Here is a 26,650-nt window from a genome sequence, read left to right on the forward strand (position 1 = left end):
ATGTCCCTGCGATGCAGGCACAGACGGGCTGACACGGGGTTGTACCATGGGCCTCATGGATGGGATACGCGAACAGAGAATGACACCCTCCCCTGTAGGGGCAAATCGAAGAGCTATGTAAACTCCAATGGTCCATTCTCAGTTTCACAACAAACAGGCAAAATCCCAAATGGTTGTTGATTCAGATAATGTGACTATTTGAGGAAAACCCTACGCTCATTAAATGGAGGCTTTGTAATGAATAAATAACAAAACCAAAAGGGATTAAATAGTATCAATAGTATATCTATAGATAGTCTACTGGTGACAGGCAGCTGGACCATTGTGTGGGGAATCTGATTTAAGGAGAATGGGATTTTCAGCTGCTATTCCAGAATGCAACTCCTGATCTCACTAAAATAGTTACATATTTAGCTTCTCACTAGAAACTCTTAACACATTTCTTCACACAGAAAAGCTCTGAATAGCAAAATCGTTAAAAGGAAGTATTACATTTAGCCATTTTGTGCTCATCATCTCTAACTCATTGATCTTCCAGTGTATACTCAATATCCGCTCCTCTACCATAGTTTGCCTGAAAACAGTATTTACTGTATACACTTTTACTATGACTATTATGACAGCTTTGTGTAACTATACAACACAAGTGTACATGCTTTAGCATAACACAATATTGAAAGAAAACCACAGAAATCTGTGCCTGAGAGGTTTTTCTTGTGCAGTGTGACTAGGTATCTGTTTGCCCCACCTGTTTTTTCTTCAGTGGCATGGAGTTAGCTTGTGGTATTTCTCACCTTTGTCCTTGCTTTGAATTTTTGACAATTTCAGACTTTCACCTTTTATTGACACCAAGCTGAGTGGTGTGGTTGACAGGCCTGAGGGACGGGATGCCATCCAGAGGGACCTGGACAAGCTCGAGAAGTGGGCTCCTATGAACCTCATGAGGTTCAACAAGGCCAACTGCAAGGTCCTGCACCTGGGTCTGGGCAAACCCTGGTATCAATACAGGCTGGGGGATGAGGAGATTGAGAGCAGCCCTGCAGAGAAGGACTTGGAGGTACTGGTGGGTGAAAAGCTGGACATGAGCCGGCAATGTGCGCTTGCAGCCCAGAAGGTCAACTGTACCCTAGGCTGCACCAAAAGAAGCGTGGCCAGCAGGTCGAGGGAGGTGATTCTGCCCCTCTACTCCGCTCTGGTGAGACCACACCTGGAGTACTGCGTCCAGCTCTGGAGCCCTCAGCACAAGAAGGACACGGACCTGTTGGAGTGGGTCCAATGGAGGTCCACAAAAGTGATCAGAGGGCTGGAGCACCTCTCCTATGAGGAAAGGCTGAGAGAGTTGGGGTTGTTCAGCCTGGAGAAGAGAAGGCTCCAGGGAGACCTTATAGCAACCTTTCAGTACTTAAAGGGGGCTTATAAGAAAGGTGGGGACAAACTTTTTAGCAGGGCCTGTTGTGATAGTGGGGTGACAATCGGTAATGGTTTTAAACTAAAAGAGGGTAGATTTAGACTAGATAGAAGGAAGAATTTTTTTACAATGAGGGTGGTGAAACACTGGAACAAGTTGCGTGGAGAGGTGGTAGGTGCCCCATCCCTGGAAACATTCAAGGTCAGGTTGGACGGGGCTCTGAGCAACCTGATCTAGTTGAAGATGTCCCTGCTCATCGCAGTGGGGGTTGGACTAGATGACCTTTAAAGGTCCCTTCCAACACAAACTATTCTATGATTCTATGATTTTATGATTTATTTTCTTGTTTTACATTTCTTTCATAATGTAATGTGCTCATTGTTTTGGATCCTTTTAGTTGGAAGTATCCCAGTCTCTCTTTTTATTTACCTGTGAAGCAAAATTTCCCTTTCCATTCCTCCAGAAGTTATAAAACAGTTGCAGGTTAAACAAAAATAAACTTTTAGTGTATATGGCAGGTCTTCCTGATATACTGGCAATTATCTCTCACAGACATCCTTTTTGAGCCGGCTTTGCTTTACATCATCTTGTGGCCTACTGGATGGCAACAACAAACACCCATCTGTTCACATGTTCTTAGGACGGGTGCCTATGCAAAGGAAATCCCCGTAGATAAGAAACTGCATCAAATCAGAGAACAGCCAAGTGAATGGAAAATAACCTTAGATCTGCTTTCTCTGTTGCAAACCAAGTCAACATAGGACCGATGCCAGCAGCCCACGTCTATTAGCAAATGAGAGACCGCATTGCATGTGAAAGGGCTCCCCTGTCCAACACAAATGCTCTTTTCTCATTTCATTCCCTATTATTTTTTCCCCTCATTCCCTGACAAAAAGCTGTTCAAACATGCCCACTTCAGGGATGGGTTTAAGCATAAGAAAGGCCAGGGCTCCCGCTGACTGCTTTTACAATAAGATGCACCCTGGACTCTGTGGTATCTTAGCTGGGGGATTTTCCCTAGCTTTTCACGTTCAGAACAGATCTGTACAAATAATCACTTGGAAGATTTTTCTGCCTACAATTCACCATGACCGTTATTTGTTTTTCATTTTTCAACCTGTTCTATTCAGGAACACGAAACAGAAAAGCATAGTTCTGCTGCTGCCAGGAAGAAGACACCGGAAGAGTTACACATCTTTATTGAAACTTCAGGCATTTAACCCCAAAAAGTCCATATGCTATTTGGCGTACACTTTTTCCTTACCTTTTCTAGCACCAGTGGGAAGGACGGCAGAACATACCACTGCCCAGCAAGCAGCTGCCCAGTAGCGATGAAGAAATTTCCCAGGATTTGGTGGGAGTTGCTCTTACCCCAAGTGCAGGCTACAGCATCAGGAACATCTAGTAGGCCCTGTGAACCTCTGTCTTCATGGCTCATGTTCAAGTCCCTTTATGCATAAATTTTGTAATGAGATTGTTATAGCTCCTAGAAAAATAATCTATACTTGATTAACTCTCTTGTCTCTACTTGAGGCATTAGCTGCTTCAGTGCCCCTCTTCTGTGTCGATTATCACACACATTGTCATTTTGGCTGCCCACAAAGGAGGCAGTTTTACCAGCTTTGTGGTACCTTCCTTCTCACTTCTCAAATACAGAGAAGACAGGTCCCAAATCCTCTTCTTATTTTTCTTCTTATGTGATATTTCTTTGCATCAGAACAGCCTGTTCTCGTTAAGAGGTGCAACTGCACAGACAGGTATCAGTCATTAACAGCCAATGAACAAAAATGTTCAGAAAACCAGTTTGTCAGCTCAGTCAGGTTCTTGATCTGCTCTGGACTCACCACACCGCACAGAGTGCTCACTGACATAAAATGTGAGTAACAGAGTCCGTGTGTAACTAAGTCTACAGAGGTTAGTTGTAGTGCAGGTGTTGCAGTGGTCAGGGAAGCACTCTCAACATCCAAACCAACTTATTTTTACAGCCATGCTCCAGTAAAGTTTATGCAGCACTGTGGAAAAATTATAGTTTACTGTTACTGCACTGTGACTACAAAAATAAGGGGGGTTTTGAATGTTCAAAGTCCTTTTCTACTGTGTTGCATAATTTCATTGGGGAACAATAAATTAGGTATCTTTTGGGAATCTTCCCTGCCCAACACCATCTGAGTAAAAAAGTTGCAGTTTTCCAAATACATAAACAAACAAATAAAAAATTTTACACGAGACACAAAAATAACCTCTTAATCAACAGTTTGGACTATCATGATGCTCGGCATGTGCTAACAATAGCTCCTGGCAGGCTCGTACTCCAGTTCCCTGTGCGTGCCAGAGACTGACTGTGAGATAGATCTTTATTGCTATTGCTATCCAGACCAAATCTAGCAAAGGCGTGCCTACCCCTCGCCAAGCTTTACTCACTGTACAAATACCTTCAGACAAAAGAAACACACTGAATTGCCAGGGACTGGGGAAGAGATAAAGAACAGAAAAGGGGGAGAGAAATCCCTGCCAAGTTGAAGGGCTCATACAGCAATCGCTATGGGGAGATTTGGGGTTCATCCCTTTGACACCCATAGCGCTCGCTTCTCTTAAGGTGGAGAGATGGTTTGCAATGTGTTGCTCCCAGGAATGTCCTCCCTGAATGAATCCTTCCTGTAGCTTCACGGCAGGTGTCAATCAGACATGCCCAAATACATGTTTGCAAGACCTGTCCATACAGAAATAATTTCATAACCTGCAGATGTCAAGAATCAAGACAAAATAATACAGCACACACCAGGTTGAATGTGGTTAACTAAGTTGCTTTTAGTTTATTAATTTTACCCATATACATAGTTGGTTTTGAAAACACCACGTGAAGGAGCCAGGACAAAGTGTAACAAAATGGTACAGGAAAAGATTTCAATATGCAACGTGCCAGTGTACCTACTGTGTCTTACACATACTTTACATTGAAAACCAAAAAACCCACAGTTTTCAGAGGAAGTACACATTTTATTTTGAACTGGCAAATTTAGTTTATTAATACGTAAAAAAATAAATCTACAATAGCAACAGTGCAAACACATCAGAACTTGCATGGCATACAGAACACAAATGAATAAAAATTATTATACAAAGGGCCCAATGTTTCTTACGATACTGGCTGTGACATGTACAACAAACAACAGGGTGAGGAATAAACTGCAATGTAAACAGGAAGATGAGCTGCATATTACTGGTTCTGTCTTGTACGGTCTCTCTATTTCAGGGGGTAAAGCTGTCATGCCTTGGATCTGCAATTAAAATAATAAAAATTGATCAGAGCTTCATCACATAAGATTAGGAATCTGTGTATTGCTCTCTAAGTAGTTAGAGAGCATGAGAATTCTCTTGCATGAGAATCTATTGTTAGTTTTGTACTGGGCTTGTGACTCTTACTGTGGAGACATCAAGCTCAGTAAAAATATTAATATGTTGCACGCCAAATGAGCTGCCAGTGTGCACATCCATTGTTCTCAGCTTGGGAACAGCTATACACACCGGCATCCTCCCCAGTAAAGCAAGGTTAGGCTTTTATTGGTTGATTTGTATGACCTTATTTTGTTTTGTGGGATTGTTTGGTTGGTTTGGTTTTTGTTTTCATCTTTCTGGCAGACAAAAATAGAAGTTTATAGTGTTACAGTGCTATAGGGATATTGGATGATATTTGAAAGGTTCATTGGTACATACAAGGCTTACACTTGCACGTACAAGGCAGTTAATTGTGCACACATTTATTTAACAGAATCACAGAGTGGTTGAGGTCGGAAGGGACCTCTGGAGGTCATCTGGTCCAATGTCCCTGCTCAAGCAAGGCCACCTACAGCAGTGTCATATTTCTCATTGAGCATTTTTTACTCTTCCCTTAGAACTCAGTGCAATTTTTATGGAATTAGACATAACTGCCTGCCTTTCCTGGCTTTGACATGAAATTGGAGAGATTTGGGTACACTGCTTGGCTATGCTTTTCCTAAATGTACTCCCTACACGTTAAAGAAAAGAAACTATGCAAAAAGCAAGCCCCTGGACACAAACATTTTTGAAAGTTTGAATGCCCACCTGCACAGCATGTGCTTGCTTTAGGTTTTTTTCCATATCACAATTATCCTGCACTGCAGAAAAAAAAATCTAAATATCGACTTAATCTTAGCAAACACAACACAAAGGTAAAACAGATCAAGGCACCATCCCTACAGAAGGAGGAAGGTATTTTCAACTCAATTTCTCTGTTTCAAGTTTTTTCCTTCTTGTAACAACTCACTGATTGTTTGGCCATTCAGGTTAAATCTGTTCTTGATTTTGATGAGGATGGCAAATTTAATGTAATATCACTAATAAGGGAAGGGAAAGGAAAGAGTCCTAATCTTAGCTTTGATGAATATGCCCTAGTCATTTGAAATAGGAAACTATGATTAGAAGGAAGAACTAAGCACTCCCAGTTCCAGTGAGCTCACTCTTTGACTACGTTCTTTAAGTCATAAGTATTGCTCCTTCATCCTGTAAGATAAAGGGGAACAGCATTTTCCAGAAAGCATCCCATTTTTTAAAAAAAGAAGCCTATCTCCTCCTGATAAAATTTCTGTATGCTTTTCATCATCTTATCTTGTCCTCAGACAAATAATCAGTGAAAGAGCGGCTGTGCAGCAGCTACTGGCCAGCTGTTGCAAAGGTCAAGAAGTTTAACCAAAACTGATGAATAGTCACATGTACTGTCAATAACTACTTTTCACAGAAGGTCTGCAGTGGGACAAATATTAGAAAAAAACAGAACCTCTTTGATTATTTATAGCACACAGTATTTCATTGACATCCCATGGGCTGAACAGTCTGATCGATGTTGGAAAGTCTCGAGAACGCTGCTGCAGGAAGGGCAATTTCTCCACCACCTAAAAGCACTGTGTGACCCACTACAAGGCAGCGTGGGCTGTTTTGTGGGGTGAGGAGAATGAAGCAAAGGTCCTTTCCTAGGAAGTATTTCATCGGTAGTATCTGGTATCAGCTCTGTTAGGCTGGCCTAAAATAATGGTAGGAGATAAGCCAGTACAATGAGACAATCTCCCCTTCTGAGCAGAAAAGCTCAAAAAAGTAAAATGGAGTCTTGAATTTGGACTCTGTAAAGGAGTTCAAGGAGTAATATATATTTTTCAGCATCTCCTTCAGGGATGATACTATGTGCACTAGTAGTTCTTTATAAACACACATCAACACTAAAGATGACAGCTTTTCCCAGCAGTCCTGTTAAAATACCAGCAGACATTTAGAATAAGTAACAACTTACTGGGGAATTATTTTTTATCTTAGAGTTTTTTTCATCAAGAGAATTGGGAAAGGAAAAATATAGAAGATAATCTTCCAAAGGTGCACAAAGGAAACAGACAATCCAAATGTACTTTTTTTGGCCAAATACTGTAGACCTCTCTAAGACACAAGACCAACAAAAAAGCAAGGGATATTGCAAGAGTCCTTATATAACTTTAGGTAGTCTAGATGCCTGAGTTAAGAAGTTAGATTCTTGAGGCTTCCTTATGCAGTCAATAAGCTTCCCCCTACAGAGTGACTCAGAGAAGAAACCTGATTTGAATTATCCATCGCAAGACCCTAACATAAGTCCCTGACAATGGAGGCAACCAAGGGAAAACAGCTTTCTAACTTGGTCACCTAATCTGGACACATGGTTACGCTCTGATCAGTCCCAGACACACTGAAAGACTTCATACTCCTATTACTGATCCCAAGTGCTGATCAAAGCTCCAACTTTTCTTTTTAAAAACTTCCAGAACTTGAGTTAGGCGAAAGCATTGATGAAACATTCTCATAATTTGTTATTGTATGTAAATGCAACATAGCCATGTAAACAGTCTGAAGGCATATAACCAGGTACTTATTCATACGCAATGAAGCACAGTAAATCACATTTGTTTCATGGCATTGTTGCCTCCTTTTCAACACTTAGACTTACCGACCATTCTGCATTATCTGTTTTTGAACATCTCACGTTCACTGGTAGTTTAAGCACAAGTTCATTATAGGAGAGACCCTCCGATCTGGACCATTTGAATTTGTTCATTGCATCCATAAAAGACAGGTTTTTATATTGCTTAGGACTCTTGATAATGAAAGGCCAAGTCCTAAAGAAAAATAAATAAATAGATTTTAAAAAATAGATAAATACCATCAAGTTGGAACTGATGAGGAAAAGCTTTTGGAGAATCTACTCAGAAAAACAAATGTACTATTAACGTGCATTATGCCTAACACATTCTCAGCTAAGTTCTCTGCTACTGAAAACTGATGCAGTTTCATTGATTTTAACAGACTTATGAAAGTTTGTCAGCAGTTTAGGACTTGCTGCCAGTTACTTTTAGAAATGAAGGACTTCAAGTTAAGAAAAAGAATTACATTACTGTTCTCTGATCTACAAACTGAATACACAAGGCAATACAAAACATAACTTCTGTTGTAACTTCTCAAAAAAACACAACAAAAGAAGCGCCACACCCTCTCCTAGGCTTGGCAGACAGTATTGTAAAGAAACGTTTGCCATTAGGAAGCTGCTTCCAGATGGCTCTGCCAAGCTCTGGTCATAACTCAGATAATAGGTCAAAACTCAGCCTAGCACAGGAGTTGCTCTAACATGCGTTGGTTGGCAGCAGTGCCAAAAGATCAAAAGAGAATAACTAGTGTTGTGGACATTGCCTTTTGGCATGTCCCTACATGCTGGCTGCAAGGGGACTTTTGGCCGGGGGTGGGATAGAGACCTGCTGCGCTGCTGTGAGAGATCTGACTATGCGCCCATGTGTGGGAATCCTCCCCATGTACAAGTAGGACCAATCCAATTCCCCACCAGCCAAAGACGTGCAAAGGGAAGGAATGAGATTTCTTCTTTCATTTAGTAAAGAAAACTCAAAAATAATAACGAAGAAAAATTAAAAAAAAAAAAAAAAAACGGCTTAAGAAATCCTTTTCCATTGTTCTTGCTTTCTCCTTGTTTGACTCTACTGGGATGAATGGAAACAACATGGTGGAGGGGTCAAGTTTTTAAAAACTGAAAGTCCAATACAGCTAGTGGAAGAATGAAAGTAGCTAAACCTTTATCTAAGTAACCTAATTAATACTTCGGTTGGAGCACGAGTTATCTTTTCAAAGCACTTTAGACAGATCTGTGTTATCTTGCAGTAGGCTGTCTCCCACTTTCTTTGCGTAAAGTGCTGCCTATGCCAAAGTTCTGCCCTACTCAACACTTAGGCACGGAGGTCATAGTTTTAATCAAGCACCTATTTTACACTATTGTGGCCCAATCGCTTTCATCTCAGCTCCTCATGATTTATACCATGTCTGTGCCACCAGACTGAGGAAAAAGTTTTAGTGAGCCACAGTGCCTTGATCCTGCTTCCAGTTTGCCTTCATGCGTAAGTCAAGAGAGACTTCAGAGGAGTCAGTGAAGCAATTCCAGTGTAAGACTGACACAAGAGAGATGAGTATCAGGTCACATATCCTTAGGCTGACAGAGCTTAATGAAACAAGAATTGTGGATTAGGTCATAAATACTAGAGGCATTAATAATCTCTTCTTCTAATTAGTATTCCATTTGCAGCAGACAGTCTGCATACTTACTCTATTCAAAACATCTTTATTTCCCCAGGCCAAATGTGCATTTTTTCTTTAAGTACAGTTATCATGAATGAACACTCAAGAGAGCATACATTTGTTAGAATATTTTCTTTCTAAGCTCAGAAAGACTCTTTTAGCTAGGACTAATTTAGAAACTGTGTTCTCCCTGTATGAAAAGAGATTTTAAGTAGAAATAGTGTGGAAAATGAAGTAGACATTGATTGCATTGTGACTTTCTTCAAACTCTTCTGTCTTGGATATAAATTTCAGAACTAAGACCAGTAAGCTTGTACATCAAATTACTTTGCAATAATAGTTTTATATGTTTTTCTTAAGATAAACTGTATAAGGGAAGACAATTTTTAAAATTTAAATGTGATGACACACTATTAGTCTATCCATTTTATTTTAAAATCTTACTATTACCTTAGTTTAGTGCAACTAACAATACAAATATAAATAACCTTTCACCACTAATAGTGCATTCTACTTTCTATTGTTTGATTATTTTTCTGCATTTCATTCATGTGGGAAGTTTCCTCTTTAGACTATTCTCACTGTTTACAGTCACTTCCACTGCTGATTTGCTATTGAGATGCTTTAATTTTAAGCACTGTAAGGAACACTTAAAAACTGAAATATGCTATTTATTGACTTTTATATATTCACACGTATTTATCCTATCTATAGTGGGCTTCCTCCCATCTCCCGCCAAAATTTAATTTTTTTGTTAGATTCTGAAAATCACTCTTGCTCTTAGTGAGCAATATCGTTGTGCAGGTCACCCCACAGACACTGAAGGGCAGAAAAGCCAGATCCAGCAACACACTGGGAAGCATTTTGTTCTTGCCGAGGACTCTCATGATGAACGACAGCAAGACTTCTGCTGAGTTACCGGAGAAACTGTAACACCTTGTTTAAAATTCACCAGCCTGTGGTTCACCCCAGCAGCCAGATGCCAGCTGAATTGCACGGACCTTCATGGTGGTTGTTATAGAACCTGAGTTGCCTAAGTGGTAACAGCCCCCACCCCTCGCCGTTCACAGAGGGGGTATTTAATATTTATGGAGCAGTGAAGTAGGCAGATCTTACAACAAAATCATATTACGTCTTTTGAGCTGAGCAGCGGGCCAATATTCAGACTCTTGTGGGTTATTTTTATTAGGAAGAAAAAATTGATGAATGAGCTTGGGGTTTTTCTTTCTGACATGGATTTACATCTCAAAAATGTGCAGTGTCCTGCTTCCCTGCTTCCCTGAGTAGGAGTCCAAGACTTGGAATACAGTGTCTTTGCACAGAATTGCAAGCCCTTGCAGCCAACAGTTCATCTAAAAAGCTCTTTTCTTCCTCTTGGCTAGATTCCTACCACTGGTTCCATGTTTTTCTCTCTACTTACCTTGCATATCATCCTCTGACTTGTTATTCTTCCAAAGCCTCCAATTCTCTCATTTCTGTCCATCATGGTGCTTATCTACCATTTATCTTTTACTATGAAAAATTTCATATTCTCTCAATCCCTCCATTTCCTTTCTAACTTACAACTTCTTCCCTTTTTGTGCATTTTTGTCAGTGTCACTAAGACAGCGTTAAGCTCTATACGTAGGCAACAGTTCTAGGATCTGGTTGCACCAACTTCAGCAGAATTACTGACAACAAATCTACCCAGAGTAATTCGATACCAATGCTCACAAACTCCTTTTTCAAAATTATCTCTATATATGTGAAACACTGATATGTTTTAATAAACTGATAGATTTGAAACATTGATATGACATTGATACATAGTCTTTTTACAGATGGTTGTGGTGAAAAAAGAAACACTATTTCCTGTGAGAAATCTTATTTCCTTAACAGAAGAAACTACTTTTTTATTAGGGGAAAAAAAAAAAAGCAAAATAATTTGGCAAGAGAAATAAGTAGCAGCACAGCGTATTGAGTGACCCTGCAACATGTTGCACTACCAGAAAGAAATAAAGGTCATGTAAAAATGACCCTGTAATCCCACAGACAGAAATAGAGGTGCTACACATATTCATAAATATTTTACTTGCCTGACCGGTCTGTAGATTTCCTTAACACCAATGAACTGGAGCTGTTCCATTATATCTGGGATACTTGCACATCGGGTGAGGTTGATTCTTGGGTAATAGAGCAGATACGACAGGCACATTTCATTCCTGGTGCTCAGACCACCCTGAAAATGGGATTTTTTCTTTTAATGAAGATAGCATTGGAATCCCACAGATAAAAACACTGATTAGCATTTATATGCTAATGAAACATGTATCAGGAGGCCCAATTCAACATGTTTATCTTGCACATTAGGTTATCAAGTAGCAAGAAGTTGTTACATAATTAATTACAAAATATACTGCAAACTCGACCAATAGCTCCCGAGCTTAAAAAATTTCAGAAAGAACAATTATCAATAAAATAAGACTCCTATTATGTTGAAGATTACTATCTGAGAAGTTCAGGTTTATTTTCAGCTGTGTCCAAGGTACTTATATCTACCATGTTTCGGGAAAAGGACTTCAAAGTGGAGCAGATGTAGAAAAAATCTGGTAGGATAATTAGTCTGTTTAATAAGAAATTAAATGAGCTTCGCCTAGTAAAATGGAGGCCGGGATGGAATACGTATCTATATGGACTCTCATTGTAAGTACATATGCAGATAAAGAGTAAGAAAGAAAAGAGTTATTTAAGTTAACAGATAATGTTGACTCAAGAACAAATGAGCACTAACTATAAAATAATTAATTACAGTAAGATTTTTAGCTAGCAGAAGAAACAGACTCTTAAACAGTCTTCCATTGAGAGCCATGGGGCAAACAACTAATTTAAAATTAATCTTGGTAAATGTGGACAAGATTATGAGCTGCGCATTCCTAAATCCCATGTGGGAACACTTCCACAAACTCACAGAACCACAGAAATAGGAATGGAGAAGACAAAACACATGAACCAAGGGCCAAGAGCTAGTATGATCACCACACAGGAAAATAGGACAAAAACTCAAAAGCCTTTGTTCTCACTCTTTTGCTTTTCTTTATATACCTACTGCATGTACCTACATGCAAGCCATGATTCAGGGAGAGGTAGCCCTGTGCTCTCTGGATGCCAAGAACAGGTCTTCCTTGCTGAACAGAAACCCCTCAGGTCTCACCTCCTGGAGGTCTGGATCCAGCCCCTCCCTAGGAAGCGGGATCAGCCCCTGGCGAAGGCTGGGTGCTGGTAGCTACGTCCCTCCCCTAAACATAGTGGGTCTGGCATCACTCTCTGGTTTCGCAGCCAGCTGGCACAGTCCAGCTCATGTCCCAACAACCGAATTTGCTTCACCTCAGCCTGTGTCTCTGAGATATGCGGGGTATGCTGGGGCACAGCCGAAGTCGAACAGAGTTGAGCTAGGGGATACTGAGGCAATAGGAGCCCAGAGGGAAATGCCAGTGAAACGCCTCAAAGCACACAAGGGGTGTTCCTCTATGAAGGAGACACGGACGACAGCCCAGCTGAAGTGCCTCTACAGCAATGCACGCAGCACGGGCAACAAGCAGGAGGAGTTGGAAGCCATTGTACATCAGGAAAACTATGATATGGCTGCCATCACGGAAACGTGGTGGGATGACTCACACAACTGGAGTGCGGCGATGGATGGCTATAAACTCTTCAGGAGGGATAGGCAAGGCAGGAGAGGTGGTGGGGTAGCCCTATATGTTAGGGAGTGTCTGGATAGTTTAGAGCTCGATGATGGTGACAATAGGGAGGAGTGTCTATGGGTAAAAATTAGGGGGAAGGCCAACAAGGCAGATATTGTGGTGGGAGTCTGTTACAGACCACCCAACCAGGATGAGGAGACTGACAAACTATTCTATAAGCAGCTGGGAGAAGCCTCACGATCGCTAGCCCTTGTTCTTGTGGGGGACTTCAACCTGCCAGATGTCTGCTGGAAATACAATACAGCAGAGAGGAAACAGTCCAGGAGGTTCCTGGAGCGTGTGGCAGATAACTTCCTGACACAGCTGGTGAGTGAGCCAACTAGGGAAGGTGCCCCGCGGGACCTCTTGTTCACAGAGAAGGACTTGTGAGCCATGTGATGGTTGGAGGCCATCTTGGGCAGAGCGATCACGAAATGACAGTTTTTGATACGTGGAGAAGCGGCGAGGGGGGTCAGCAAAACTGCCACTTTAGACTTCCAGAGGGCAGACTTCGGCCTGTTTAGGAGACTGGCCAACAGAGTCCCCTGGGAGGCAGCCCTAACGGGCAAAGGAGTCCAGGAAGGATGGACATTCTTTAAGGAGGAAGTCCTAAAGGCACAAGAGCGGGCTGTCCCCAGGTGCCAAAAGACGAGCCGGCGGGGAAGAAGACCGGCCTGGCTGACTAGAGAGCTCTGGCTCGAACTCAGGAAAAAGAGGAGAGTCTACGACCTCTGGAACAAGGGGAGGGCAACTCAGGAGGACTACAAAGGTGTAGCGAGGCTCTGCAGGGAGAAAATTAGAAGGGCCAAAGCTGAGCTAGAGCTCAGTCTGGCTGCTGCTGTAAAAGACGACAAAAAACACTTCTTCAAATACATTAGCAGCAAAAGGAGAGCTAAGGAGAATCTCCAGCCCCTAGTAGATGGGGGAGGAAACACAGTGACCAAGGATGAGGAAAAGGCTGAGGTACTTAATGCCTTCTTTGCCTCAGTCTTTAATAGCAGGGCCAATTGTTCTCTGGGTACCCAGCCCCCGGAGTTGGAAGATAGGGACGGGGACCAGAATGGAGCCCTCATAATCCAGGGGGAAATGGTGAGTGACCTGCTGCACCACTTAGACACTCACAAGTCTATGGGGCCTGATGAGATCCACCCGAGAGTACTGAAGGAGCTGGCAGAAGAGCTCACCAAGCCCCTTTCCATCATTTACCAGCAGTCCTGGCTAACTGGGGAGGTCCCTGCTGACTGGAGATTAGCTAATGTGACACCCATCTTCAAGAAGGGCCGGAAGGAGGATCCGGGGAACGACAGGCCTGTCAGCCTGACCTCGGTGCCGGGGAAGCTGATGGAGCAGATCATCCTGAGTGCTATCACACGGCATGTAGAGAATAACCATGGGATCAAGCCCAGCCAGCATAGGTTCAGGAAAGGCAGGACCTGCTTGACCAACCTGATCTCCTTCTATGACAAGGTGACCCGCCTAGTGGATGAGGGAAAGGCTGTGGCTGTTGTCTATCTAGACTTCAGTAAAGCCTTTGACACCATTTCCCACAGCATTCTCCTGGAGAAACTGGCGGCTCATGGCTTGGACGGGTGTACTCTTCGCTGGGTAAAGAACTGGCTGGATGGCCGGGCCCAAAGAGTGGTGGTGAATGGAGTTTACTCCAGTTGGCGGCCGGTCACAAGCGGTGTTCCCAAGGGCTCTGTGTTGGGGCCAGTTCTGTTTAACATCTTTATCAGTGATCTGGACAAAGGGATCGAGTGCACCCTCAGTAAGTTTGCAGATGACACCAAGTCGCGTGGGAGTGTTGATCTGCTTGAGGGTAGGAAGGCTCTGCAGAGGGACCTGGACAGGCTGGATCGATGGGCCGAGGTCAATTGTATGAGGTTTAACAAGGCCAAGTGCAAGGTCCTGCACTTGGGTCACAACAACCCCATGCAACGCTACAGGCTTGGGCCAGAGTGGCTGGAAAGCTGCCCAGTGGAAAAGGACCTGGAGGTGTTGGTTGACAGCCGCCTGAATATGAGCCAGCAGTGTGCCCAGGTGGCCAAGAAAGCCAATGGCATCCTGGCTTGTATCAAAAATAGCGTGGCCAGCAGCACTGGGGAAGTGGCTGTCCCCCTGTACTTGGCACTGGTGAGGCCGCACCTCGAATACTGTGTTCAGTTTTGGGCCCCCCACTACAAGAGGGACATTGAGGTGCTGGAGCGTGTCCAGAGAAGGGCAACGGAGCTGGTGAAAGGTCTGGAGCACAAGTCTGATGAGGAGCGGCTGAGGGAGCTGGGACTGTTTAGCCTGGAGAAAAGGAGGCTGAGGGGAGACCTTATCGCTCTCTACAACTGCCTGAAAGGAGGCTGTAGAGAGGTGGGGGTCGGTCTCTTCTCCCAGGTAACAAGTGATAGGACAAGAGAAAATGGCCTCAAGTTGTGCCAGGGGAGGTTTACATTGGATATTAGGAAATTTTACTTCACTGAAAGGGTTATCAAGCATTGGAGCAGGCTGCCCAGGGAAGTGGTGGAGTCGCCATCCCTGGAGGTATTTAAAAGACATTTGGATGAGGTGCTTAGGGACATGGTTTAGTGGTGGTCTTGGTAGTGTTAGGTTTACGGTTGGACTTGATGATCTTAAAGGTCTTTTCCAACCTATACGATTCTGTGATTCTGTGAAAACCAAATGGTCACCTCGCAATGGCCGGTGCCTGGCCTCTGCTAACCTAAAAAGCTGCATCTAGGAGACCGTGCACTGCCATGTGCCAAACCTGAGCTGGACCCCCTCAGCCCTGAAGGGGATGCTCACTCCCTGGCCATGGCCCTGCCTTGTCTGCTGCCGTGAAGATGCACCCAGGGCTGTGGCACAGCCGCTCCTAGTGCCCCAGCCGCAGGGACGTGAGGGTATGGTGCGGGCTCCTCCTGTGCCGCCCTGGGGACAGCAGCTGTCCAGGAGGGTCCCTGCCGCTGGAAAACCCACGGCGTGAGAAAGGTAACGCGCAAAGGCTCACTGCGCCCAGCCTCCTCCTCCCAGCCCGAAGGACCTGCATTCTGCCTGCATTCTATGTTAGGCACAAAAGCAAGTGGTCCCATCTTGGTCACAGCATAAGTAAAAATCAATACGTAAGAAGTGGCAATTACAACTTTGGGGAAAAATGCATAACAAGTTTGTAAAAATAATTCATTAGAATATGCAGAATTTGCATGTCAATACATGTTATGAAGAAAGCACTCCTTATACTAGCAAAGTCTGATTTTTAAAGATCTTTTATGAGCTGGCTTGCTTATTTTTATAAACTAGTCATTTGAATGCCTTATGCAAGAGATCAGACTATGATGATAATAGTCCTGATGGTGTCCTAATAACCTAATAGTCCTAAAACCTAAGAATCTATGAAAGGAAAGATAATACATAATTATGTGCACACAGGCATTAGCAAGTAAGTTCACACTTTTTAATAACATTTTATGAAAAATATTTTAGTCCGCAATATTACCTGTGTACTTATTTTGATCCATTAAAACTTTTCTTACCCATGTCATGCGAATTCGGTCCACAGTACTGTAGTGACACTCTGTGATTAAATTATCCCCCTGAAACACAAGATTTGGGAAGTTCACAGTTCTGAAGTTTATCAACACCAGCTTCAGGTAACCACAGATGACAGCAAACACTTAAGAAATAAAAATCAGAGCAGTGGATACAACTTTCTGAAAGAGCAAAGGATTAGGTAATTGGCGTATGCTAAGGCCTTGGCACTTAGCGTTTGTATCATCCCAGATCCTCAGGGATCCCCCATGGATTTAAAAGGAGTCTTAAGAGTCTGGTCTGTTTTTTTAAAATAGCAATGGAGGTGCCCAGTTATAATCCTATTTTCAGGAAAATTATATGTGTAGACGATGTATACACATGACTCTTGCTCCAAAACTCATCCAGTGCTACTTTGGATAGCTTTCCCCAGGCTAATTTATCCTGCCAACTTCAATAGAAATACTTGCCAAATGAGGAAAAGAAGGTTTTCCACATCACAATAACAACTATTTATCTGCCAAGCCTGGGAGTAGAGGAGTGGCAGGCAAAGACTTAACTACATTGACAGATGTATGGGAAAGGCTGAATACTTACCTTCTCAAGTACATACAATTAACTTTTTGCTGTCTTGACAAACTGATCTACAGTTTGGTAGTAACTTTTTTCCCAGTACCTAATCAAAGACAAATCTCAAAACCATCATGATAATCAAGTGGAAATTAAAATATTGAAGAACATAACCAGACATCAAAAATCTGGTATTTTTGGGCACCTTCATATCACAAAGATGCCAGAGGTTTATTTGCTTTGGTTCATTTTTTTGTATCATCATCTTCCCTTATCACCTGTTGTATTAATCTTCCCTCAAAAAATCAGATCACCCTTCAAACGTTGAGAGTTTCTCCTTTCCTGCAGGCTGTCTCATTGCCAGATCAATGCTAGTGCTAACTATACTCCGGGCTGCTGGAAGAAGGTGCGTCAGCCTTGTGTCGGCCAAACGGAGACAGAGCTTTCTGAAGCAGTGTGTACTGGCACAGCTTCTCTGCTCCCAGCAGGAATATGCTGGTTCCCACCAGTGAGGTCTCTGGCTCTCATGGCTTACGGACTGGATAACATTCACTAAAAGTGTTCCCTCTGTGAGATTAGATCTTTTGCTTCCAAATTCAGAAGAGAGCGCTAGTACGCAAAGAAAACAAATAACCTGGACTCCACGAACTGAAAGAAGGATACACCCTTGGAAGAGCTGGCAGAAGGAGAGAATAACAACTTCTATGAAAATTGTTAATATTATTAGTTAATTGATTAGACTGTGGTCCAAATTACACCAGAATGATGTATGTAAAGCTGTACTGGTAGTTTTGCATAAGATGAAAACAATAAAAGGCATGAAAAACGCTCACTTCAGAGAAAGAATTCCAGCTTCTACTCAAGCTGTCTTTTTTAAGTTGCTGATACTATCGAATACCTCTTTTAGTCTTTCTGCTGTCTACTCCCTTTTGTTCTTGAATTTTAAGAGGCCTTTCTCTATAATCTGCGTGGATTTTCCTAAAAATATTACAGGTTTTCTCTGCAAACCTGTCATCTTCTGCCAGCCCTTTTCCTAAACACTTCAACACTTCTTTCCTGGAGGAGGTAACACCAGTTTGTCTTTGAAGTCCCTGTGGAGTACAAGCAGTTGGACTTCAAAGAGTAAATGCTGCACCTGAACATCCAGGTTTTGCTGTAAAAATTAAATTAGAAAGTTAGCATTTTAGCTTCTTGCCTTTAAAGGACAAATATCAAAGTATTCCAGTGTGGGAGAAGAGACATAAGAGAGGAAGGAATTTGAAGAGAAGCCTGGAAGTTTAAACCATGAGGCTCCTGATCATACTTGAAGTTCAGTCATTGCCATGGCCTTCCAGTTCCCTTTCCCTTACTGGCTCCGACCATAAACAAAATCCAGTTGTTTGATGTTTTGCATCTGACCAATTCCATGAAGTAACAGGCTTGTTCACATGTACCAGGACAAGCACATCTGCAGCTGCTCTGCTGGCCAGATCTGGAATACCCAACTTTTGCAGCATTAAACTTTCTGTTCTCAGGCCAAAGCTTCAAAAATAGATGCTGGCTGGAACTAACAAAGGTTGAGTGAATAATTTTTAAATGAATGACTCATCCAAAAAAATATAGACTCTCTTCATGCAATACCTATGGATAGCTACTGCTTTATAATATAATTGCAGTTGGGATTTTTCTAAAAGATATATTATTCTCACAAAAACAGCAGATGATAGAATTCCATGATTTCTTCTTCCAAAGGGTTTTGTTTACTCAGTGAAACCCCATGTGGAACATGAGCACAGAGTTTCGCTCCCAACAAGAAACAAAAATGTGAAACAAAGAGAAGGCTTGGCTGTTTTGCAGACGTGTTTGCAAGGCTGGATACTCACTGTGTGCAAATACTCAGGATGTGCTCCTCGGTTCCAACAGCTCCGTAAAGCCACGCAGTGGCATTTCTATTCTTCAGCTGGCTGGGTGCACAAAGATGGCACAACCAGGCACACATGTGATTTTATAATCTGCTTTGTTCAAACATTTATAACAGTAAAGTTCAAATCAAGTAATTGTGGACACCAAGCACACCCAAAGAATAGCTTGAATTGACGGGCCAAGCCAATTCTGTCATGAATTGGGTGGACACTCCTGAGACACTGAAACTTTAATGCATTAGCCACTCTGAGATAAGTGGAAAAAAGAACAAAACATTCAAGAAATTCTGTAGCAAAATTAATCCTAAATGTGAGTAAATGTTAGGCACATGATCTCTTAAACACTTTCAGGGAAAGAATTAAGAGTGTCATACTGGCAAGATGGTTCTTTCTTCTTTCAGGTACTGAAACTCCTGGAAGTTGAAGTCAAACTCATCATCATAAGCAAGCAGCTTCTGCTCCTTGCCATTGTGGAAGTGGCGCATCCTGATAGCTCTGCCAGCAAGATGAGCATGAAGAAGTACCGCAAACACATGAATCCCAGCAGGTCTCTCGGCACCTAGAGCCTAGCCAGGGGAAAGCAACACCATCAGTGTGTCCAGATGCAATGTAATGTAATGTAATGCAATGTACAAACAGAGTGAAAATATATTAATAAATGCATTTGACATTCCCTCAGTTTACAGCAAAATGCAGTCTGGAGCAAAAACAAACCTGTATGTGAAATTAAGGTTTTATATACAAAAAAGGCTAGTTTTTTTTCTGTGATTTTTTTTAAAATAAAAACGTGGTTTGACTCCTAATGCACACAGATTTTATGAAAATCAACTAGACTGCCAATAATTCTCAATAGATTAAGACTTTCAAGATTATTATACTAAAACCTGCAAATTATTTTACTGCTATTGGCCGATACTGCTGAATGTGGATGTGTATTGTGAAAAAGAATTTCTATGCAGTTATGAATGACATTATCATCAATACTCTGCTAAAAGAAGCACTTTAAATTAAGAAGCTGTAAGTATAATATTCTCTACTTCCCATCTTCGAGTCAACTGGTAGTGAAATACTGTAGGTTTACGTCTGAAACTTTTTTCCAGGTCAAAAACATTTTAAAATGAAATTTTCCAAATTGACACAAACCTGACATCACTCCCATTCCAGCTGAGATGTATGGATCTGAACTTTTGGTATGCTAAAATTTGATTCTTATGCAGAGCCCAAACTAGAAATAATCTGTTATCGCAGTACCTTTCAAGTACAGCCTTAAGGTCAGAAATCTCGATAATAGATCACTCAAGTGTTTTTAGGCTGAAATATGTTATGACAATATGCAACATTTAACACCAGCAAGAACAAACCTAAATTCCATATCTAATTTGCCCTTCACTCCAAACCACATTATAAAAAGCAGACATTGATCCAGCCTTTCTCTACAAATGACAAAGTACATTACAATCTCCCATGATATCTTAATCACATATTTTAGACAGTGCTTCCATTATCTGTAGAGATATTTAAATTACCTTAATGAAACCAAGTGTTTAATGAATGCATAATTTTGTACTTTGGGCCATACAACAAAATCTGTTCAGGTATTTAGTTTCTGTGGTTGGTCTAAGAATACCTTTCAGGCTTTCACTAATAGGAGCCTTTTGCACATGCACAGATCTTAATTAGTCTCTCCCAACATTTTTTCTGGGCTAGCTCTTCCAGGCTATTAATAGCTTTGCCATGGAAAGCAATGTATGCTTATATATTGAACACACAATTAAATCATCACAAGGACTGTGTCATCCAGTATTATTCATATCAGTAAAGCAGCCTGAATACTGAGCACCCCAAATACCCAGATCAAAAAGACTCAACATTCTGGAGGGCAGCATGTAGCAGATGCCTTTGCTCACATGTCTTTAATCAGTAACTATCAATCTTCCCAAGAAGTTAAAGAGGCTGTCCAAAAGTATTTCTGAGAATGAAAACCAATGGATTCAGGCAGGAGACATACCTCTTCCAGACATTCCAGTGTGCAGTGACCCTCTGACACAAATTCAGGCATGCCTGGTGGGATATTGTGGAAGAGGCTGACCCAAAGACCGGCTTCAATAACCCCAGCATCGTATTTCCTTAAAACTGGAGTATAAATTAGCCTCAGACCAGAGTTATCTATCAAACCTGCAACAAGAGAACACAGTCAGCTGTGGCTGTAAATCAGTATTAAAAAAAAAAAAAAAAATCCAATTGTTTCACATTTTCAAGGCTTGTCCTAAGTTTTTAACATGAAAATCAAGGAATCAGCCTCAATAACCTGGAAATGAGTCAAACCATATGCAGGAAGCAATAAATAGGGGCAGCCCACAGGAGGGATGTTAAACATGGTATGTTGATATCTGTGGTGTTCAGATGTGAATGAAAAATATGTGCTGACCATAGCCCCTGTGTCCCTTCTGCTAGTTATCCAACATGGACCTCAGAGAAAAGAAGGTAGATCACAGGCAGAGCAAACAATACAAGGAAATAATAAGACCTCAAAAGGGGCCATGTATAATCTTCAACTGAAATATTTAAAGCAGAGCTTAAAGTTGTTGTGGGTCTTTTTCTTTAAAATTTTCAAGCCATGTGTTGTCTTCTACTTGTGAATTTATCTGTTCCTTCACCTTGAGCCCTAGCATTAATTATATTTTTTCCTTGTTTTGGATTACCTGTCACATTACAGCATACCTCAGATGACCAAATACATCCCTTTTGTAATCTCTCCAATTAAGAGAGCATCAACTAAACATATGAAAATTAGCTTCCTAAATCCCAAACTTGAAGATAATACCTTGAGTAAAGCAGACAAGAGAACTACACAGGATTTTAATGCTGCACTCACTCAAGGACTTCTCTTGATTTCAAAAAGTAGTTTAAGGAACCAAATCCTGATGTAAAAAGGTTGAGGTTTTTAAGAGTCAAAATTATATGAATCTATGTCATTCATTTAAATGTTTAGCTGTATGCATTTGTTTGTGTATCTACTCAGAATTTATGTTGCCTCTGTCATCTAACTGCTTATAATTATTTCTCTTGTATTAGCCATTTTTATTAGGAAAGATACAAGCAAAAAACAAAGATTAATTTGTGTTGCACAAGCCCTACATTCTGTTAGCTCACCTCTTACCTTCTTCTTTGTTGTCTCTTTTCAAATTTCAGTTTTGAAAACTAAAAATGCAAAAAACCTACCCAGTATCTCAGAGAAGGTAAGAGGTTTCCTAGTGACCTATATTGGTCTTCTAAAAAACATAACAGACATAGCAGTGCCTGAAACCAAATTTTACATCAACATGAAATCAGCAGGCTATTTTAAGATAGGCAAATGACAGAGGGGCAGAGCAGGGACTAAGTTACCCAGTCACTAAAATACCTAAGAGACAGTACTATATAATTACTAAGGAACAAAGGATATGAACTATGCATAGCCAATTAAGAGTGATAATCACCTATGAAACATTCTGCAATATACAAATCACGACATTTCAGGTGGTATATGCTGTCCCACAACATCCCAGTTTTCATGTGTTTGGGAATCCATACTCATTCCCTTTCTGAAGCTGCTTGTCCAATCTCATCAACTTGAATTTTTCCTTTGTGGTATTTCCCCTTCAAGCTTGTTGCTAACATCTAAATGCCAAAAATGTTTACGATATGTAAGAGTTTTTGATAAACAACCTCAAAAGAGGCCACCTTTCCAATTAAAAGTGAATGTTAAGGATTTCATAAACAGAAACATTTAAAACCAGCCAAGTTAGGAGCAGTTCAAACATTTTTGAGTCTAACTGGGAGCCAAGGCTGACTACCAATCTGAGTCACTTAGGAAAACATTATCTCGCATCACAATGTGAACAACGCAGCCTTTAACTATGAGACCCAAGCTGAGAAAATGCGGATCTGGAAATGGGAAAACGAAGGTGACGCAGTGGCAGGACAGGTGCTGTGTCAGGAGGACTCACGTGCCCCCACCCGAAGCAGTGGGAGCACCCAGGTTTACTCCCTCCCGCTCCTGGAATGATCTTATACCATGTATTTTGTCAGGGAGGAGAGAAACATGACCTGGATTACAGACACCTTGCTCTGCCTATGCAGTCTGAATTTTCCCAGGTCTTTGGCAAGACCCTGCATTCACTTGGGACTGTCCCAACAAGGCAAAATTGTCACCATTGATGAAAAAGAAAATGAAACATTATTGATTCCCAGTTTTTGTATGTGCCACTTGCACTAAGACAACGGTATCATACAGAACAGTCAATTAAAATAAAATAGCAAATTTAGGGACATGACCAATTCAAAACCAGTTTTTCTGCATGTGACTTCTCAGGCTTTCAGGTAATATTTGATGGAAAAGCATGCAACATCAAGGATGCAAATGAAGTTTACTGTATCCCATGCAAATGCTCATGCTGAAGGGCGAGACTCCGTCATTAAATAAAACAGTTTTGAGATAGTTCATCTAGAACAACAGAGGGGGGAATAACAGTAAGACAGAACACCATAACCCACACAGAGGATTTTATTTAAAGACATGGAGGTGTAAAGAAAGGCCAGTACACTGTGCTGCACTGGATTTTACTCAGTTCATATATGGCAATCACCAGAATATCCTGAGGTACAGTTGCTCAATAAACTTTTGTTTAAGAACAAAAAAAGTATCTTTCCAAAAGTCAGCTTCAAAGTTCCCTACATTTTCTGGGCCTACTGATTTCTTCCTTTTGCTTCTTCTAAATGCAAATGAATTTTAGAAAGCAGATTAAAAAACACCATTATAAATGAAAAGCTTATCTTTTAAGGTAAACTGCTTTTACCCAGTGAATGGTCTAGCAACCTGAGTCTATACTTCACCTTCAGAAACTGCCCGCAGTTCAGGTAGATGTCTGGAAAAAAATGCCAAAAAAAATTAATAAAAGGCTCATTCCCTGTGTTGCTGTCTCACAGTCTGGGTGCTGTGCTGCTCGCTCTCAGTCTGATCGGATTTCCCAGCAAAGGGAAAGGAGAGAGAGATAACATGAAGAATGTAGTGATAAAAGGAGATGGATTCACCTGGTCCACAATTCTTTGTATATCTGAATTGCCCACTGACTTCAGGTTAAGCTTTTGAGTGCAGTGAGAAAAACACTGGGAACCAGGAACTATTGAGCAGGGAAAAAGAAGCCTCAGCTTTGTATTTGCCCTGTTTGCCGTGCAGTGCAATGAGAAGCACTTGTGTCTAGTACATTTTCCAGTCTTGCATGTTGTAAAGAGTGTGAGGGTACAAACCTTCTGTGTATGATGGATTGTCATAATGCACCTCCATAAGAACGAACTGAGGGTCAGCTGCTGTGCCAATGGATAAGCCAACATGAGGGGGGTAGGTGAAGCCCTGGAAATCAACACACGCATACAGAGTTAAGGTATTTTTGCCACGGTTAAAGAGTTAATTTCTTTTTATAAATAGAGATACTTTTTTTTGCAATGATACAATCTTATTAATGATAAAATTTCCAAAGGTAACTCCTTTTAAAACTTTCTGAACATGGCATTGTGGCGTAATATATTTATTATATACTCAATGCACTAAATAACTATGTCAATATAAAATAGTAGATCCTATGCTTGTGAGAGGATAAAGCCCTGAGCAAACTGGCCTGACCTCACCGCTGACCCTGTTTTGAGTAGGAGGCTGGACTAGAGACTTCCTGAGGTCCCTTCCAACCTGCATTAACCTGTGATCTTATGATTATTTATCCTGTATTTATTCCTTGAGCGGAAAAGGAAAATTCCATTTTAAATGTATAAACACTGCATCATCAAGCAGTTAGTCTGACAATAAAACCCTTATGAAAAAGTGACTCTACATTTTAAATGTTCCTAGTTTCGAAAAGCAGTAATTTCCAGGGAATACTGAGGTTGTACGTAATTATATTGTTTTTCCTACAGAAATCACTGCATTCTAAGTAAAAGGATTTGAACAATGGAGATGATCTTCATGGCTACATTTACACTAGCAAGCCATGTTGTGCAAAAGAAACAGCTCTTTACAGTGCAACAGCTTGTGCTGGACCCACTGGCCCCAGACGATGCTCCTTTGGACAAGCTCTGGTCAGACCCCATGAACTGAACCCCATTATTGCTGGGAGGTGCTGGGTTCACCCCTGCATGTTCAGTTTAACTCCATCCCAAAGGGGGCTGTGCAAGTTCTCAAACCACTCATGATGACAAACAGAGCTTGGTGAGCGGGGATAACCATGAGATTTACTTCAAAAGCTCACTCCTGATTCAGATTGAAATACCAGCATCTTCTAAGTGAACTCATTTACCAAATTCACTTTTATAGGAATTAATCTGCAATATTTTATAGTATATAGCTAATATTTAATGTGCAATTTGAGATTCTAACTTTCTGAAATGTGCAATTTGAGATCCCAACTTTCTTATGCTTGATGGACATTAAAGAATTAATCGTAGTATATAGTAATAAATATTATTACCTCCATTCTACATACGGGTAAACTGAAGTAAGTGAAGTGAGTACTCCAGTAAACCTGAATGTAACCCAGATCTGCCAGATTCCTCTCTACAGATCTTTAACAACAGGATCATCCTTGCAAAAGCCTCCATAGTGCTTGTCAAATGATAACTTATTTATATGAGTTTTTTATTTCACTTAGATTAAGACAGTTGAAAGTACAAATACTAGGTCAAAGCATAGCTGATGGCGAAAATGTACAAAGCATACATCAGGGATAATGTTCATAGTAGATTAAACTTCTTTTGATGGGTCCGTGTAGCAGCTCTGGCTTCCTCACACTGCAGCACTCGAAGACGGTTTTGGACTGCAGGCTGGCAAATGAAGGCTCCAGAAGCTATCATCACCCCAGTCCCTCTCTGTGCCCACACCATCATTTGTGCGGGCACACAGTGAATCAAGGGGATAAAGAAGGGGTGGGATTCTTTTGGCAGTAATGCTGCCTTATGTCAGCTGAAAGCATTAACTGCAGCCTAAATTAACATATGAAATAAGCTGAAAATACAGCCTGGGGTCAACACGGCATCAGAGACTGCGTTTTGTGTAGATATGCCCCACTGCCATCAGCAAAGTGGTCCTTGTGCTGGCTCTGCACTGACACAGGATCACTCCCACCCTGAAATGATGTCTCTTTGGGCTGGGTAGGAAACTTCAGAATTATATGCCTGAATGGGACAACACTGTAACCAGGTCCTGGTGAGGCACAAAATGAACTAAAACCATGTCTAACTTAATTTGGAAAATCTTGCCTCCATGTCTTTTATGCAATCACCTACAAAGACTTGCTTTTCTTTCTGCCATTCTCCGCAGGTAACAGATATTGGTCATTGCTGGAGGCAGTGTGTTTCCGTATCAGATGGGCCAAGCTGATATGGCGACAGACTGCCGTGCTCTGAGGTCACCTTTCTTCCCCTAAGGCATCAACTTTGTCTATACTGTTTTCATTACTTTTAGCTTGTCGCTCAGGATGTTCATTACATTTCATACTTAAAAGGCCAACAAGAAGTTGAGGACTTACTGGTGAGGCACTTAGAGATTGTGATTGTGTACTCTTAAAAACAGACAGATTAAGTAATCGCTAACATACTAGGAAGAAGCTTCATTATGATACACACCCTCCTAAAGCCCCATTGTTGAACCATGCTAGACAGACATTCATCCTACCTCTCCTCCAATGGCCCAAGCAAAAATGACCGTCTCACATGTAAGAAAAGAGTCTGGCATGTTGGGATGGTAGCACTCATGCCCATAGTCCAGCACACTGTCATTCAAATTGCTGCTGCACTGGTAGAGCAGGATATGGTGCACCAGATTCTCATGGCCTTTCTGGATCAATGGCTCAACCTGTCGATGTTAAAATGAAAAAGAAAAAGAAGAAAACACATCTCAG

The 26,650-nt window shown here is 41.4% G+C and overlaps 1 protein-coding gene across 1 annotated transcript in view; it reads right to left on the minus strand.

Annotated features, from left to right (window-relative positions):
* Window positions 1-4,211: 4,211 nt before the first annotated feature.
* The window catches only part of MOXD1 (monooxygenase DBH like 1), a 54,358-nt gene continuing 31,919 nt past the window's right edge, over window positions 4,212-26,650 (minus strand). The window contains exons 5-12 of the mRNA XM_075497347.1: window positions 26,425-26,604; window positions 24,012-24,114; window positions 20,731-20,897; window positions 19,097-19,288; window positions 16,257-16,316; window positions 11,095-11,237; window positions 7,392-7,560; window positions 4,212-4,686 (exon numbers count right to left, since the gene is read on the minus strand). Of these exons, the coding sequence (XP_075353462.1) occupies window positions 4,522-4,686; window positions 7,392-7,560; window positions 11,095-11,237; window positions 16,257-16,316; window positions 19,097-19,288; window positions 20,731-20,897; window positions 24,012-24,114; window positions 26,425-26,604 (1,179 nt within the window). The 3' untranslated portion in view covers window positions 4,212-4,521. The remainder of the gene's footprint in view (window positions 4,687-7,391; window positions 7,561-11,094; window positions 11,238-16,256; window positions 16,317-19,096; window positions 19,289-20,730; window positions 20,898-24,011; window positions 24,115-26,424; window positions 26,605-26,650) is intronic.

This window comes from Mycteria americana, chromosome 3 (assembly GCF_035582795.1).
Source record: "Mycteria americana isolate JAX WOST 10 ecotype Jacksonville Zoo and Gardens chromosome 3, USCA_MyAme_1.0, whole genome shotgun sequence".
NCBI classification, from domain to species: Eukaryota; Metazoa; Chordata; class Aves; order Ciconiiformes; family Ciconiidae; genus Mycteria; species Mycteria americana.